We start from the raw sequence: 18,678 nt of genomic DNA, 5'->3' as shown, positions 1-18,678 counted from the left end.
TGCGGGCCTGACTGAGTGAGGATGCGGGCCGCACTGAGTGAGGATGCCCGCGGGCCGCCAGTTGCCCGCGGGCCGCCAGTTGCCCATCCCTGACTTGGACTATGACACAAGGAGTTTTGCTTCCTCTTAGTCACACGCAGCTAAGATTAACTAGTAACCACTTTCATGGTGATGCAAATTTATGCAAATCCAATTCACTACGAAATAGAACATGAATGTGTGCTGTTTCGTTAACAATTGATATAAGCACACAAAAGATGTTTGTTTCTGCACTATATATTATGTATTGTTTATGGTCAAGCCTTAAAGCCGCGAATAGCCATGTCCTTGTATTTACAGCAGAAGCTAGCACAGAATCCTAACACTTCAAATACGTGCAGATTAATGAATGTGTGTGTGTGCATGGGTGGGTAGGTGTGAATGTGTGTCTACGGTGTCTGCCGACCAAACATTTCTGAATGTTTTGTTGGTTTTGGCATGAGCTTTAATTGTGATGCACTTAAGCTTAAAACTTGTGACAAAGATAAGAAGCTACTGTTTTCTAGCCGGCTACATCACAACTCTAAAGACCTAAACATGCCCAGGCATCTGCAGCCTGTAAGCAACACCCTGCATCTGCAACATCACTGCGACCTAGTGAAGGTGCCATGAGATGTTGTGGACCACTAATTGGTGCATTGACGTCGGGTGGCTGCATGCGCAAACCCCTCAGTTTCAGCCTACAGCTAGCATAGCATAACTTTGATTCTAAGATGCATTGAAATCTCATTATTGCTCTTCTTTTGAAATGTTTGTTGCAGTCGAGAGTGTTGCCCACATTGGCTGTATGGTTGGTTGATAAATCACTGAAAATCCCCCCAAAAAAATAGTTTGGGACATTGTTACCGGATTAAGGAAAACAATGCCGAAGCATGTTGCCTCAACAGACCTCAGGCACCCACCCGAGTTACAACCCCCACAACACACGTCAATGCTGGGACACACACACAAAACTTCCACCCCTGACAGTGTTGTCACCAAAAGGCCTCCTACGACTGGGTCTGATTCCGCTCCTTTTTATCAGCCCGTCACTGATGCCAGCCCTAGCAGACAGCAGCTCTGACACTGGCAGTCACCTGAGGACTCAGGAACGATGATACATCCCCGACTGTGACCAATCTTTCATGTCATCTCAGTCACAGCAAAGAGTGTCTGTTGCAACACAGTGGTGTCGTCAGCCTGCTGTTGACAACGCTATCAACATTACATCTAGCGGTTTATTCCATATCGCCTCTGAAATGTTTACAAGGGGAACTTTGTTTTTCACCACAAGCCACCGATCTCGACAAAGATTTTGACATTGGAAATCAGAATGATTGGGTCGAACAGGGATTGGATGGCAGGAGTTTGCGGTTTCAGAGTGTCAAGAACAAGTTTCTTTCTCTCTTTATTTCTTCTCTCTCTCACTATACGACGCATCAAAGACAACCATATCTGAGCACTGCAGACTATCAATAACTAGTCTCTTCTTGGTACCATCATGATCTCGCAAGTTCACAATTCACATTGCCTTCCTCGTGATGATCGATCTGTCCTCGAGCACGTTGAAAGCCTCTTGACTGACGGTGAAACAAGGAGCGCCACAGTCTGGCGGAGTTGAGATACAATGGCGGTTGCCTGAGCAGAGTGTAGCAATCTGTGAAGCAATCATATCAGTTATATATAAGATAGTACTGCGTAATTATGTTAAAAGATTAACAGGAACTGCAGTGAAGGCTTTTCCCATAGAATCTGGCAGAATCTTCCTTTACTTCCAACCAGATTCTTGTTTACGCTCTTGCTCTCTTCAATCAAGAGCATCATTTTTTACCTGATTGTCTGGAGTTTTTCAATGGCTGCCACAATATTATAGATGGCGATAATAATCTATAATAAATCTATAATCTATTTATTAATCTGTAATTGATCTAACTATCTATAATCTATCTCTCTATGTATCTATCTAAAGACCTCCCCTTTTGTTCTCCTCCATTTCTAACACTTAAGTGGTTTGCCTGCCAATCACACGGCAACTCACTTTCACTAAAGGGTACCCAAAAATGTACTAATTACACTAAATTATAAAACATACGCACGAAAGAACAACAACATTCGTGTCACCTCGAGGGCTTAGTGGAAACCTCATCTGAACTTCAATTGAACAGTGTGAAGTGTTTGAAGCGTTGATGATTGACTCCTTGGTTCTCTGAGTCGTGAGTCTGGGCCAGGGACTGACTGACTGGCAAAAAAGGGCCAGGCATCATTCCAGACCCTCTCAGACGTTGACTTTCTGCCACGTTGAGTAAAATTGAGAGTCGTGCTCAAGGCCATTTTCTCCCGACTCGTTTATCAACTTTCTGCAGGGGCTTTGTGGCTTTATGTATTTGATATTACTATATGTTTTTTTGTGAAAAGGAATGACATGCTGAAGTGGTACAGCCAACCTGTGTTGCATTGTTTGCAATGAAAGAGAGCTGGACCACATTGAAAAGCACCATTTGGCGTGATGATGGCCTTCTAAACCTGAATTGGAGCTAGTTGGATACACTTCTTAACAGAAATATTGCCCGACAGTTTTTTTTTTGGTGTTGGGATGAAAGAGATAATCAGCACATATTACTAAAATGCTTCAAAAATATATTGCCTACCGGTTGCCTACCCTAACCATAACCCTGTTTAATCTCTTCCCTACGAAAACATCCCTGTATTTTTTAAAAGCAAAAATGTGTTATTCTGTTTTTATCATTGCCAACATCCCAGTCAAAACCAAATGTCTTTGTGTCAATCTAGCGACACTTATTCCATTATTGCCCAAAAGCAGAAGTCACCGAGCAACCCTGTTGCTTTGCTCCACAGAATCCGTCTGAATGATTAATTTTATGTCTGTGATTTTGGCTGAAGCGTCTGTGTTAAGCGACAGCATGGCACATTTGTGTGTAAGGAAGATCTTGCACCTGGGCAGGAGTTTGTTTACTTCCTCTGCCTCGCTGGCACTAAACACAGATGTTTTTGGAGATCGCATTATTGCCAAATTTATAATGAGGATGAATTCTGCGGACCATAACCTGACAGCTCTTTGTGACTTGCTTTTTTATGCTTTTGGACAACAATGGACTTGCACTTTGTGTTAGTCCATCTGTTCTTTGCTGGACAGAAAACATATCACTCGGACAGCTTTGCACTTTGAAACATAAAACCGATTAAATATAAATCTGCTTTCATTCATATTTTCCAGTTTGTGTTTTAGTACAGCATATGGAGTTGGTTTCTTATTTTGTTAATTTTATATTATCATCGGTGACGCTGTGTTCATGGTAGGACAGGATATTAGAAATAGAAGTATATCTAAAGAGGAAGATCCCCTTGATGTGTATCAAGGGGAATGTAAACAAGGCTATTTGTGTTGTCTAGCTTGTTAGGTGTGTGTGTGTGTGTGTGTGTGTGTGTGTGTGTGTGTGTGTGTGTGTGTGTGTGTGTGTGTGTGTGTGTGTGTGTGTGTGTGTGTGTGTGTGTGTGTGTGTGTGTGTGTGCGCGTGTCCATGTGTATGTGTTTCTGCGAGCATTAGCATGTACTCTGTTATTTGAATGTGTGTTTTTATTAACAGTGTAGTGTGAGAAGGACTTTTTCTTGCTTTAGGCATGTTGTTTCCTCAACCACTCTGCTTACATTAACATTTTTCAAATAAGAAAGTACCTCTCTTCATTCATGGAGGCAGAAGTCCTTCACTCCTGTCATTCTGCCATACAATACTGTTGTCACCTTTGAACCATGATGTGTCTGAAACTGAGCTGTAGGGCCCATTGTACAGTATTGCTCAATGTGTATCCTACTGGTTCCAACAGCTTGATTGTTTTTGCTCTGCTTTTAAATGCTGATGGGCCAGATTAGCTTCCAAATAGATGTTGGTAGTTACTTGAGGATTCTCCTTAATGATGTTCTTCTGCCGCAGACCCAGGGGATGGCAGGCCCACAGTGATATATATCTAGAGCTTGCCGTAGAAATAATTGCAGGTCTCAAATTAACTCTAATTTCAAGCTGCAGCTTTATTGTAACGTGAGCTTTGATGTTTATGCTGAATCCATAATTCAACAGGGATTAGTGCTCCATAGGATAGAATGAGGCTTGTTATGGTGGATTTGATGTACATTTATAACGAGGGGAGGCAGAGAGACCAAAATAACAATGTCTTAGCATATTTGCTCAATCAATAGAGGATAAATAGATTTGATTTAAAACACGTATTGGATTTATTGTTAGACATATTAGTTTAACCTGTCTTTGCGCATGTGGTAGCCATGTCTTTGTATGAACAACTGTGTATCCCTTTTGGGATTAAAGGTCAGTGTGTGTGTCTGTCTTTGTGCGTGTTTGTGTCAGTGTGACTCGGCATGCAAACTAAGTTTGTTGCTCAATTATATTTGTTGTCTAATAAACAACAAGATCATGGGTATTAATTTCTTCCATCGCATTCTTGACTTGAAACTTGATTTTGAAACTTTGATTGCATTTTAAGCACTGAGTAAAAAAGATACTGGGAGGAAATTAAATGCAATAATCTTTATTCTGATTGCCTGTATACATTTGTATATATGCAAATAGGAGTCCTTCATTCACTGGCACAATCATTTTGCCCTTCCTAGCTGAACGTTTGTGACTACAGCTGCATATGGTTTACTCTGGTTCCGCCAAAACAGTGGGTGGTTAATCTCTGCTGGAGCATTGTCTCCAACATCAACATGGTTTACAAAAGTCGGTGATTCAAGAGAACACACACGCCAGAAAACATTGCGCAATTGTCTTGCGCGTGTGTGCTTTATTGCACTTCAGGAACACTGATGAATGCAGGATGATGAGTATGTTGTATTGTATTAAGATAAGATAACACATTATGTTGGGGGGGGGGATTTGATTGTTAAGGTCTCGTCATCCCTCTTGTTTTAACCTTTATGGGCCTTGTTGTTGACTGACTGCAGTGAAATACTTATTCTGAAACACAATTCTAGTGTCTAATCAGGAAGTGGCCCATCAGCTGTGATCTGTTGATAAAATCTTCTATGGTTGTCTCCTTATCTGTCTTTCTCTCTCTCTCTCTCTCTCTCCTTCTATCTCCCTCTGTCTCCCTCTATATCTCTGTCCTGGTCTTATCTCTGTATCTAACTCTCACTGTGTCACATGGCTCTCTCTCAGCCGCCATGGCTCAAACCCTGCTCTGCGCTTCTCTGTTCTGAGCTCACTTCACTGGTGGAAAATAACCATGTAGTCATTTGTGGATACATGTTTCTGTTAGGCTGGCCTAGAGGCAAAAGAGAAGTAAATCGATACCAGAACCACACATGTGCAAACACACATAACCGCACACATATGCACACCAACACAACACACACACACAGTATTTTTATATACTTTGTTATAGATTCTAGGCTTCCACCTTTATCACATCCTTTTCTCTCCTTCACCAGCTGCTTTCCTCACACCTCTCACTCCTTTCATACGTCTTGGAACCACACACTTCATTTGTTCTCTAAGTCCAGCCTTTCTGTTCCCTGGATTAGTGGTTGTTTGGTGCCTAGCACAAGTAAACAAGGGATACATTTTGAACATATTGGAGAGTTTTAAATGTAAGTGCTTTGGTTCCAAATTCCATTGTGTTTTTGAAGATGGGATGTTTTAAGTACCCTGAGTTTATCTTTATTTCATTATAGCTGTGCTGAACATTATTGTCCCCCTCTGGTCTACTATTAACCTACCAAATTCCTTTAGGGAGGGGCAACAGAAAAAAGTATTCCAAAAGAGGTATCAGACTATCATTCTAGTCTTAAAAATAACCTTGCGACAAAGTAATCTCATTATATACAATAGTAGCACCGAAAGAGTGGCAATAGCAATGAACGACGCTCTTGTTATCTTATCATCGTCTTGCTTCTATTTGTGTTCTGCTGTCAAACATTTCAAAAAGTCGTATTAAATCACAAACCACAATGGGGGGAAGAGCTCCTATTTGCATTTCAATGTTTCCTAGCAGCTACCGAACTGAGTCCTTGTTTGACTCTCATCTTGTGCCTCTATTCTGAGTGTTTAACCTCTTCCGTTTGACTCCCTGTTGTGTGGGCTTGTTCAGTTCAAACAGAATCACAGGGCACAAGTGGAAAAGGAGGCGACTATCCTGCGGGAATCAATAATGCAATGGATTCTATTTAGAGATCATGGGACATGAGATCTGCAGGCCTGTGAGCTACAGAGAGCTGGAAACAATGCATCCTCAGAGTAGGGAACTGGTGCTGGTGACACGACCTCAATAGTACCACAGCTGAACCTGTGGATCTGTCAAAGCTGTGTGTGTGTGTGTGTGTGTGTGTGTGTGTGTGTGTGTGTGTGTGTGTGTGTGTGTGTGTGTGTGTGTGTGTGTGTGTGTGTGTGTGTGTGTGTGTGTGCGCATCTGGTTGTGTGTGTGGTATGATGGCTATCTTTATCTGATATTGATGTTTCTTTTTACTCAAATACTAAACATACTATTCAGTGATGCTCGATGCACGATTGCTTGTGTGAGTCTTCTACAAAGAGATGTTGGTCTACTGGATGCATGTTAGGTTAAAGTTAAAGTCGAACAAAGTCTGAGAACAGCATAAAATAAATATTCAGTTGGGTTATTTTCAAACAAACATTACGTTATAACTACTACTATTACTACTACTACTATACTACTACTGCTACTACAACAATCACAGTACTAGCCATTCATCTTAAATTGTTATATCCCTATGTTTGTATGTGTTTTTTCACTTTATATTTCCACACTGGCAAATGCATTATTAGAGAAACTAATGCTACCAAATAAATAACATGATGTATACACACATGCGTAAACATCCCAAACCCTAATCTAAACAAAGCATTTTACCCAATACACATTATCTTGTGTAATGGCTAACAGTTCAACACATTAAACACAGTTTAATCCAGGAATCCTGGATTAAACTGTTCTGGATTAAACTGTATTTTGCATTCAGGCATCCTGAGGATGCCTGAATGCAAAGTGAGTCCATTCAGATAAGGGCCATTGAGATACAGGCAGCTGTTAAGCATTTTATGGTGATTGCACACAGGTGAGGGTACATTGGGGATCAACCCAGAACTTTCCTTCAAATGTTTTAATGCATGTAGTAACTGAAAGCTGATATACTAACTCACAGTGTGAGTCTGTTGAGAAATGAATCGGTGTGATTTCAGCACAATTCTCAGTGTGGTGTTATTCAAGCAGTGATACATGGCCATTCAGTCCGCCAGCCAGTCAGTCGTTCAGTGAGTCTGTCAACAGGCTAACAAATCATTCAGTCAATCTTTACCCCTGCCCCTGTGCGTGGTACCCAGCGAGTCCACTCAGCCACGGACTGGCTGCGTGTCCCCCGGTTACGTAATGGATATTCAAACCCCAGCACAGTCGAGTGCCGTTTTATTCAGACGCTGGATGCTGTTAACGTCTCTCAACACAGATCACTTTAGGCTATTTTTACATTTTGGTATCGTTGCCATGTTTCAAACACCCTGCAACACGCCTGGTTGAGCCCAGCCCTGTTCTCATCCTGTTAAATACATTTTCTTTTATAAAGTGTGTTTATTTTGATCCATTATATGGGCCATGTCAGATTGTTCTCGTGCGCTTTTATTAAGGAAGCTGTGGTAATTTGTATGTCGTGTGGTAATCAGTGGGAAATATGTGTACGAGTGGTGCAGTTAAGCGTTAATCTATCAACCAGCCTCTACTTCTCTGGCCCACAACTAGATGTGTCTGTTTCTTCCAGCTTACATCTTGAAAACTAAGACCAGGACGATTGCTGAAGCCAGAACTCTAATGTCAAATGTTCCATATGGAAATAACAGTCATTACAGCAGCGTTTAACATTTAGAATCTCCAAGCAGTAAAAGGCTGCTGACTTATGGTGTTAGTTGGAGTGTTTTTATGGTTAATACTCCCGAATAAACGACACAGAAAAGCAATTTAAAAGGGCCTGTCTAATTACATGAATCCTTTTCTCAAAGGTAAAGCAGCCAATTGGTAACGTTGAAAGATGCAAAATCATGTTTGTGTGTGTGTGTGTGTGTGTGTGTGTGTGTGTGTGTGTGTGTGTGTGTGTGTGTGTGTGTGTGTGTGTGTGTGTGTGTGTGTGTGTGTGTGTGTGTGTCATGCGTTCAGTGCAGTAGTTTAGTAGGGTAGCTAGCTTGTTGTGGTAGCGTAGCTTCTTGCCTGCATGCTGGCTAATCTTCTGCCTTCAGCCACTGCCACTGACTACTAGCTCTGCAGGGGTGACCAGGGGAGCCAAGTGCCTTAAGGCTTAGTTATGGTTCCACATCGACGCAACGCAAGGGGCTTTACCGTCCCATTACGTCCTTGCGCACCCTCCTTGCGTTCACCGCAAGGGCCTGACATGCGCCTCACAGAAATTCTAACCTTGCGTCGTGGCAACGCAGCAACAAGGGCTGTAATTGGTCCACGCATTAATACCCGACGCAGAACCAAAACAGGTTCAAGACTGCGTCTAAGCGTCTGCGTGGTCCTTGTGTAGCTATGGTGAGACACTGGCCATCTTGGGTCTCCCCCTTCACGTGTTCAAACTGAACTCTCCTCTATGCTGTTTTTTTATGTGTGAAGCATTGTTCAATGTGTAAACAAGAATCTGAAATAAATCATCTCTCAATGAGGTCCATCCCATTGTATGACAAGTTATACTATAAACCTTTGTATGTGTGTATCAGAATTGCCCTGACTCCATTCCAGCCTAGATTTAAAATCCTGGCAAGTCAAGCTATAGCGCTCAGTTCTCTCACTGAACGAGATAGAGTGGGGGAGTGGGATATAAGGAAGAGAAAGAAGAAGGAAGGAGGCGTTAAAGCTGTTCAATTGTTAGTGTGTTGAGATTGTTCATAAAATTGGTTCACTGTGTGTACTGGAATCCTCACAAAAGAAGAGGAAGGAAAACTCGAGCAATAGACATTTTTCTAAAATGTTTCTAAAATTAGGCACTTCATTTTGAGATGCACATTTCTTTAAAGGCTCTGGCTGTTATGCATATTATTTTCAAATGCATTCCTTATTTGACTTAAAATGAGAAAGAACATCTATTTTTTATTACGTTAAAACATTAACAACGGTAAAACTTTACTATATCCATTGTTAAAATATTATTGAACTTTCTTTATTTGATTTAGGTTAGCTGTTAACTCCATGCAGACAATATTCTCTTACTGGATCTCTTTGAATTTTAATTGAATACCACTGCACTATGTCAGTGGCATGGCTGGAGGGCAGCATCAACAAGGTGTCTTGTGTTGCACCTAATTCTATCACGACTAAAGTAGGGGTGGGAAAAATAATTGATTCTTCGATGCATCGCAATTCTCTCTAGAACGATTCCGTTTCGATGCAGATAAATTAATACTTTTTTTTATTTTGTTCGCCTGCTGCAACATTCTGTTCGCCAGAGTAATTTTAGTAATTTAAAAATTTATCTTCAGTGTGTTTTGGCCAATATGATTTGTCTTGACAATTGCGATTCAGCCTACGCATAGCATACATTAGAGCCCGACCGATATATCGGCAGGCCGATATTATCGGCCGATATTAGGCATTTTTCAAACTATTTGGTATCGGCATTTATAATGGCAGATAAATGAATATTAAAAAGGGTTAGCTGAGAGTGAAAAGGATTTAAAGGATAACTACAAATAACCAATGTTAGGGAAATGTGTTTGTTTTGTTGCGCGTTTCTGGATTTTTTTTTAATATATATATATCGGCCGATATATCGGCATATCGTTTTTTTAAATCACAAAATATTCGTATCGTATCGGCCTTAAATATTCTATATCGGTCGGGCTCTAGCATGCATGCAAACTCACAGCCAGACACAAGAACTCCTTCTAATTCAAGAGCAGCTTTTTCTTTAATGACATAGAACAGCTGAAACCTATTTTTTACATGCTTCCATATTGTGTTGTAATGCAAGCTGCATTGATTATTGCATTGTTCATAGAAAGTCATATTTGTGAAAAAAGCTTTCTCTCTAATAGAATATTAGATAAGTTAATTCATCTGTTGATGTCTTTCATGATCATCACAAAAGTAGGAAGTTATTAGCAAACTCTGAGTTGCAATCCTTCGAAATGTACATAAAAAAAATGGTTGCATCGAGATGCATCGATATTAGCTTTAGAATCGAATCGTTGACCCCCTTGTATTGAAAATAAGCAGGGCCTAGAAGGGCATTCACAGTAAAGGGCTGATTATGGTTACATGTTCACGCAACGCAATGACCATGCAGACGCTTCGATGAAGTCGTGAACCTTTATGGTTCTGCGTCGGGTTTTATTAAGCGGACCAATCACAGCCCTTGCTGCTGCGTCGCCTCGACGGAAGGTTAACATTTTTGTGTGCCGCACATCAGGCCCTTGCGTCGGACGCAAGGAGGGTCCGCAAGAACGTAAGGGGTCCTTAACCCCATTGCGTGGTCGTGGTACCATAATCAGCCCTTAATTCAGCATTTGTATTTTGCATTTGTGTACTGTATTTGGCCTATGTGATGATATCATTAGAGTTATTTATTTATTTATTTATTAGAAGAAGCTTTTATTAAGCTGGTGTTTTTGTTTTTCTTATCTTAGGGTGGCTACGCATTCAGATATTTGCTGATATTTAACCTCTGTCCCTACCCAAAGTCGTTAAATGGTATTTATCAGCTTAATGTTAAATAGTCTCCTTCTAATTGTGTAGGGTATTAAAAGGCCAGAGTTATGCTTTTCTTCAAGGTTTTTTACTTCGTCACATTTACGCAACTGCGTTTTCAGAAGGGGATTTTAATATGTATATTTCTACCATGGTCTACATGTGTTGAGTTGAAATCTTTCCAGACCCTTCTCTACTCTAACACCAAAATGTGCCAAGAATTTTATTGGGACGGGGGAACGTATTGAAACTGCAGGTTTAGGTTAAACATGTATGTATGTGCCCCGCACTTATAATGACCCAAATTCTGCCAATATGCATAGTTGTGATGGACTGGATTCTATGTGTCATAGGGCTGTGATCCACAAATCGTAAATGACAAAACACAACAACCAACAATTCAAACCCGATAAGATAAGATAGGTAGTCATTCATTGATCCCACATGAAGAATTCTGTTTCCACAGCAGCAATTACAGGAAAGTAGTAAAATAATACAATTATACACATTGAAAACAGTTAAACTACAGAAAGTAAAGCGAAAATACACTCAAAATATGTCTTTGTACACAATAATGATAGCAGAAATGTGGATGAGTTACATCATTAATAGACTTTATCATTGCTTGTCCTGCAAATCTAGGATGATATAATATCCACATGCTTGGGCCACATGTGAGCCACATGTTTAACTGCTTTAGAGATTTGATTTTAGATTTTAGATTAGATTTAGATTTATGGTCGCTGGGCAGGGTAAAAGTACAGAGACAACTGCACTTAGCGTCTTACCAGAATTGCAAAAAAGCAGTAAGGTACAGAGTTTATAAATGCCATAATATAGATAGTGTAGTGTGAACAGTATGGACAATATGAACAGAAGAGATGCGTCTTTTGAACCGGCTGATGATTATTTTGATGTAAGCGTATAATTCTGATAATCATTTCCTTCTCTTTCTTTTTTTTCTCTCTCTCTCTTTCTCCATCTGCCTCTCTCTCTCCCCACAGCTCAGATTGAAATAATCCCCTGTAAGATCTGTGGAGACAAATCTTCAGGAATCCACTATGGCGTGATCACCTGTGAGGGTTGTAAAGTAAGTCCTTTACGTCAATCCCTGGCTTAGATCTACACACCAGCGACTGTCCGACCAATGATGGTCGGACAGTCGCATAGTGACCAACCAACCGACCGGAAAGTGTAACATGCATGTACTGATACCTCTCCTTGACACATCTTCAGTGAGGTACCTAGAATCATCTGGTGGTTTGGGTGTTTCAACCTCCAACACCCTCCTCCAGGGGATCCAGCCGGGGGTGATCAGAGCCCAAATTGTTTGCAGATGGTTAGCTTCTTATCCCTCAATGTCCCCTATCGAGCCACATTCATCTGGTACACAACCCTGCTGCTGCATAAGTGGTACTACACGTGGCTCGTCTCTTCCTTGCTCCCTCGCTGCCCAACGCGAAATGAAGCTTTTGGTCAGAGGACCTGTAGACCCTGGAGGTCGAGGCGAAGGAAGCAGAGGAGCTCTAACAAATAAGCAGGTGATAACCATTCAAGGCTTGAAAGAAGCTGAAACAGTAGCACTTTATAATTGATTCTGCAGCGTATGGGGAGCCAGTGAAGAGAGGCCGGCACAGAGCCGATCATGACCCTCTTCTTAGAGCCAGAAGCCTGACAGCAGCGTTTTGGATGAGTTGTAAGCAGGACATGGAAGTCTTAATAATGCTCAAGTCTAGGGAATTACAGTAATCGAGTCGAGACGAAAAGAAAGCATCACGGAATGAGCACAGTTGGATGAAACTGTCTATTACTATTGATCCGACCTGTTTATTAAATTGTAGGGCCGAATCAAATACCAAACAAAGATTTTTGGCAGACCGTATGACAAGGACAGCTAGCTGGCCCATGTTTTTAGTCATAATCTTGAATCAGCGACAGAATAAAATGCTGTTATTTAATTAAAGAACGTTTTGAGCCATCCAGCAGTGGATTTCCGCAGGTGTGTTTTTCCGATTCCATAATGTGTCATCATCATCAGGTCTTAGGGGGGGGTGAAGTTTTGTATCATCTACATAACAGTGGATTAAAATATAATATTTTTGAAGGATTTTACCCAGCGGGAGCATGTTAATGGAGAAGATTATTGGACCTAGAATAGAACCTTAAGAGACCATACAGGAAATATGGTCTGAAGAGAAAGTGATAATGAGATTGAGACAGTTCTGTTATTCAGGTATGACTTGAGCCAAGCTACAGCTGTGCCTTAAATACCGACAATGGTATTTGATTTTGATTAATTGTCCGTTATTGAGATGGTCAATTAATATGGCATGATTGAATGAGAAAAGAACAGTGAGGTCAAATAGAAGTGGAAGCGCACAATCTCAAGAATCAGTAGCAAGGGAGCAGGTCGACGCTATGAACTGGCTGACTCTGATTCTGCTCATACCTTCCTCCTCTCCTGCCTCCATGTACTGCGTTTCAGTGCCTACATCTCCTGCCTGATGGTGGGGATCCCCAATGCTCTTTGGTTTCTTGGAGTAAAGTGTCCAGAGCCTTTCGTCCCCTCTTCTTCAAACATTTCAGCCACAATTGCTGACATTGATGGTTGTCATGGCTTGCCGCTTCCTATCGGCCTCTCCCTTTGCCGTCGCCTCCCAGAATTTGATTTGTTCCTCAGAGAAGTTATGTTAGCTGCAGGTGTTTTGATCCACCCTCCTGTTAGACTTGATGTGCAACACTTGGAGGTTTCGGCCGCTATTGGGTGACTCTTGGCCTGGCAAGTCCTGCATCTCACTAGCTAGGACACTTGTGCATGGTGCTGAACCTGCTTCTGTCAGCCGGTTGCGATCTTTCTTGTTCCGACTGGGATGCTCATCCTCCCCCCCCTCCCCCCCCCTCCCCCCCCCTCCCCCCCCGCTCAATGTGCAATGCAACACATTCATATGTTTACACACACACACACACACACACACACACACACACACACACACACACACACACACACACACACACACACACACACACACAGTCAAGCCTATGAAAAATAATGCAAATCTTGTTCAGCTTCAGTCACTTTCTCGATACAACCCAGACAAACAGGGCTTTGCCATGGCTGTTGTCGTTATGACAGCTGTTGAGGTGACAGCTGTTAGCAAATCTTCAAGCAGTGAGGCAGCGTTTGAAGTGTTAACTTCTACCCCTGCATGGTTTCGTAGCACCGACGTATCTCATGAAGCAAACTTGAACGTTTTCCGCAGGACATTTTCTTATGCTGCTGACGAAGTCCTGTTGTATTAGTTAATATTAGTTTTTTTGGTGGAATGTAAAAATGCAAAGCAACTTTATTTATACAGCACTCTTCGTACACGAGGCAGACTCAAAGTGCTGCACATAGAAACATCGCCATACAATAAAATGAAACGATAAAATAAAATAAAAAGAGTTCAGAAAATGCATTATAGAAAGTGCAATGTATTTAAGAATTAGCAGAAAGCTAAAGCAAACATACAATAAAATGAAGCAATAAAATAAAATAGATACTATCCCAATCCCAATCCCATTTCTACCCCCTCCCCCTCCCCCTTCCCCCTCCCCCTTGTTTTGGAGGGGTAAGGGGTAGAAATGGGATTGGGCTAGTATTGGGATAGTATCTAGGCCCAATCCCATTTCTACCCCTTCCCCCTTCCCCTTACCCCTTCAAAACAAGGTGGAGGGGTAAGGGGAAGGGGTAAGGGATAGAAATGGGATTGGGCCTTAAAGGAAGAAAGCAGCAGTTTGCTGAGCCCTGCCGCCCTCTCCTTCCCGGGCGCTGCAGGGGTTCTTCCGGCGGAGCCAGCAGAGCAACGCCGCGTACTCCTGCCCCCGTCAGAAGAACTGCGTGATCGACCGGACGAGTCGCAACCGCTGCCAACACTGTCGCCTGCAGAAGTGCCTCACGGTGGGCATGTCCAGAGACGGTGAGACATGCACACATGTCCACACGCACTCACTCACTCACTCAAACACACACACATACACACACACACACACACGCAAACACACATACACACACACACACACGCAAACACACATACACACACACACACACGCAAACACACACACACACACACACACACACACACACACACACACACACACACACACACACACACACACACACACACACACACACACACACACACACGCAAACACGGTCCCCCTGGGAGGGTTCAAGGTAACCCTGTTATTTAAATTCTCATCTCTTGCTCACTTCCTTCCCTCACTTTTCCTCATCCTCCTCCCATCTTTCTCTCTCTACCTCTCTCTTATCACCTCTATCTATTCCCCTGCCTGGCCCCGTTCCTACCTAACCCATCATTCATTTCTGCGACAGATCTACAATCCTTTTCGACGAGTCGTCCCATGCCTCATAGTCATGCTAGCAAAAGTAGAAAGATAGCCATTATAGTGATAGTGTGTATGTAATTCTACTTTGATTTCAGTTCCATTGTAAGATATGTACAATTTTCTGCTTGTATTATAATGTATGTTTTTATATATGGTCCTTATCATGTTTATGCATATTTGTCACTCAAACTCGCCCTCCTCTATATCACTACAAGTTAGCATCTCTCTCACTCTCTCTCTCTCTCTCTCTCTCTCTCTCTCTCTCTCTCTCTCTCTCTCTCTCTCTCTCTCTCTCTCTCTCTCTCTCTCTCTTTCTTTCTTTCTTTCTTTCTTTCTTTCTTTCTTTCTTTCTCTCTCTCTCTCTCTCTCTCTCTCTCTCTCTCTCTCTCTCTCTCTCTCTCTCTCTCTCTCTCTCTCTCTCTCTCTCTCTCTCTCTCTCTCTCTCTCTCTCTCTCTCTCTCTCTCTCTCTCTCTCTCCCTCCCTCCCTCCCTCCCTCCCTCTCTCTAACACATTGACTCCCTGTCTCTCTGTGCACCACAGCGGTGAAGTTTGGCCGCATGTCCAAGAAGCAGAGGGACAGTTTGTACGCGGAGGTGCAGAAGCACCGCCTGCAGCAGCAGCAGCAGCAGCAGCAGCAGCAGCAGCAGCAGCAGCAGCAGCAGCAGCAGGGCCAAGCCGCATCCAACCCCCTCCTGCACCACTCCCACCCCAGCCTGAGCAGCCAGATGCTGGGTGAGGCCGACGCCCTGTCGCCCCACTACAGCCTGTCCTCCACGGGGCTCAGCGAGCTGCCGGACGAGCTGGGGGGATACATGGACCAGCAGTCCCCCGAGGGCGGGTCGGCCAAGGTGTGTGCTGATGTCCATTAAGGGACCCCCGACCCGCGCCCCCCCCCTCGTTCTAATGTTCTTGTTTAGTCTTAAATGTGCACATGCAATACAAACGGGTAAAAGTCATCAATGGTCATTAAATGCTAAGATTAACAGTTGAACATAATAAATAGTAATAATTGCATAGCTTCAAATAAAGAGTTTTCCGGCCTGTATCAGGGAAGTCAAAGCTAGTGAAAGGCTAAATTGAAGAGAAACATTTAAAGCGTAATTGACATTAGGCCCTCATTGACAAAGGCTGTGTCCCTGAAATTGTTCTGGCTGAGCTGGAAACCTCTAATAAACAATCAGCCGAAAAACACAGTGTTCTTGAAGGCATGTAGTTGACCAGGGAGTTAACAATATAGCTTGGTCCAAGGCCATGGTCCTAATGGTCATAATTATACTTGTATATATTTATATATGTTAGGGCTATCAACCTACTCAAAATGTTCTATTGAATTAGATACATGATGATGTTTATTCATTTCTCAATATTTGCTGGGAAAAGCCCCCAAAAGAAAAATGTTTAAATTAATTGGCTACAGGTCACATCGAAACTACATTCGGTTTTTTGAGGGGCGGTCCACCGACTTCACACATTTAGGCTCCTGTTGGGGTAGTGTGTAACAGGTGGCACTAGTGCTGTGCCAATGTTTGGAATCGTCTGAGCGTTAACCCTAACCCTAACCCTCACCGGAAACTCAATCAAATACTTCTGCGCCAAACTCCTCCTCTCTCGTTTCCTCAAAATAAGCGCTCTCTGTTCACACGCTGGACTCACCGTTCCAAAGCAAGAGGAGGAGAGGAGAGGAGTGCTTGGCTAGAGGACAGCATTTGGCTTGTTAATTATTTCCATAGCTAGGGAGATGTCGCTGTACCTTCATAGCATATTTTAAATCTCCAATTTGGAAGTGTTCTATAAATGTGAGAGGTGCACGTAACCAGAAAAACAATCCTACACAATGCCTATTAAAAATATACTGCCAACTGAACTGGACTGCCCACATACTTTCTGTCTGCCCAGTGAGTTAAGGGGGTGGGAGGTTAGGTTGCCGAAGTTCACCTGAACTGTCTCCACACCTTGGTGGCCTTACAATACGATTAGGCCTTGCTCTTTACGACATGGGTCTCTTAAGCAAAAAATATGTAACACTGCCTGTTTAGGCCCATTGTGGTCTGCAAAAAGAACACTTTAAGTGAAAGTTTTTTCAATTAAAAACACAAATTTTTTTCTGAGGAAACATGGCGGGCCCCATGGCAGTGGTCCGATCCATTGTGGATATAAAAGCCTTGTTTTAATGTCACGCAGATGCAACAATTCATATCATCATCATTATCCACAAACTGAAACACAAATATTTTATTCCATTTATAGAATAAATTATTGATATAATAACATTTATAAAAAATGATATTATAAATATAAATAAGTCTGTTCCGCCTGATGCCACTCAATTCTACGTACTGCACCTTTAATCATTTTCATATTCTGAATTGCCCTACATGGTTGCGGTACATTGTCGGCTCTGATATATATCTATATATATACAACCCCCATCCAGACGGACTCCAGTGGAGGAGGGGGCGCTGAAGGCTTCTACCTGAACATCCAGCCGTCCCCAGACCAGTCTGGGCTTGACATCGACGGGATCAAACCAGAGCCGCTGTGCGACTTGGGTTCGGGCAACGGCTTCTACCCCTACTGCTCCTTCAGCAGCGGGGACATGTCCCCCACCGTGTCCATGGACGAGCTGGGTGAGCCTTGAGTAGCCTGGGACTGGAGGAAGGCCAATCCATAGTAACAGGGAAATAGTACATTCAAGATTCAAAGATTCAGATTCCAAGGCTTTTAGTTATCACATACACATACCGGATATGCAGTGAATTGTTTGTGTGGTATACTCTGTGTTTACTGTGCTTAAAAAATAATACAATAGAATAAAAATAGAACACATATAATATATATTTATATATTATTTGTATTTACAAATTAACAAATAAAAAATATTATAAATGTATGTAAAATTAAAACTGGATATACAGGGAGATGTACATTCTACTTCATTACCAAATGCACCAGTGCATATCAGCACAAAACAAAGCCCCATCAACTGAATTCCCAGTCCTTGTGGACCTTGTAGAATCGTGGGGGTTTCCAAGATGTAGGAGACAGGACGAACAATCTCAGTATGAAACAAAGTCTCTCTAGAAATCGAACAGCGAGCTCAATGGAATAAGGACCTCCGCAGGCCACCAGAGCAGCCATGAGAGACCATGAGGGAGACTTTTATAGCGTCAGGGGAGGACTCCCCTCCATCATTGACTGGTGGGAGAAGAAATAATAGGAAGACTATTAAAAAGAATAAGAAATTGAGAATAGGAAAAAGGGAGAGGAAGAGCTGATGCGGGTGGTAGAAGGCGTTTTAAAATAGCAGGAGGTTGGGAACCCATCTCGGAGCTCATTAGATGCCTTGTGAGGTAATTAGTTTTCTGTTAATTAGGGCCGATCGGGATGCGCTGGGTCTCTCGTTGGGGGAGATTTTTTTTTTTTAAGCCTCCCTTGAGTATTTTACCTTTCTTCTTTTTCTTTGGAAAAGCATTTATTGTAATGATCTGCTGCAATGGCCTTCCTTTGTAAAAAAAACACGTTATTAATGCACTATATTTACATTTTTACCC

The 18,678-nt window shown here is 42.3% G+C and overlaps 1 protein-coding gene across 2 annotated transcripts in view; it reads left to right on the top strand.

The window, feature by feature from the left end:
* Positions 1-18,678, top strand: part of LOC115558705 (nuclear receptor ROR-alpha A) — a 91,732-nt gene that overhangs the window by 63,373 nt on the left and 9,681 nt on the right. For both annotated transcript variants that reach the window (XM_030377081.1, XM_030377082.1), the window contains 4 exons: positions 11,742-11,827; positions 14,555-14,696; positions 15,668-15,975; positions 17,562-17,754. In XM_030377081.1, the coding sequence (XP_030232941.1) occupies positions 11,742-11,827; positions 14,555-14,696; positions 15,668-15,975; positions 17,562-17,754 (729 nt within the window). The remainder of the gene's footprint in view (positions 1-11,741; positions 11,828-14,554; positions 14,697-15,667; positions 15,976-17,561; positions 17,755-18,678) is intronic.

This window comes from Gadus morhua, chromosome 14, assembly GCF_902167405.1.
Source record: "Gadus morhua chromosome 14, gadMor3.0, whole genome shotgun sequence".
NCBI classification, from domain to species: domain Eukaryota; kingdom Metazoa; phylum Chordata; class Actinopteri; order Gadiformes; family Gadidae; genus Gadus; species Gadus morhua.
The sequence above is the reverse complement of the archived record's forward strand: the minus strand, read 5'-3'. Positions and strand labels throughout refer to the sequence as shown.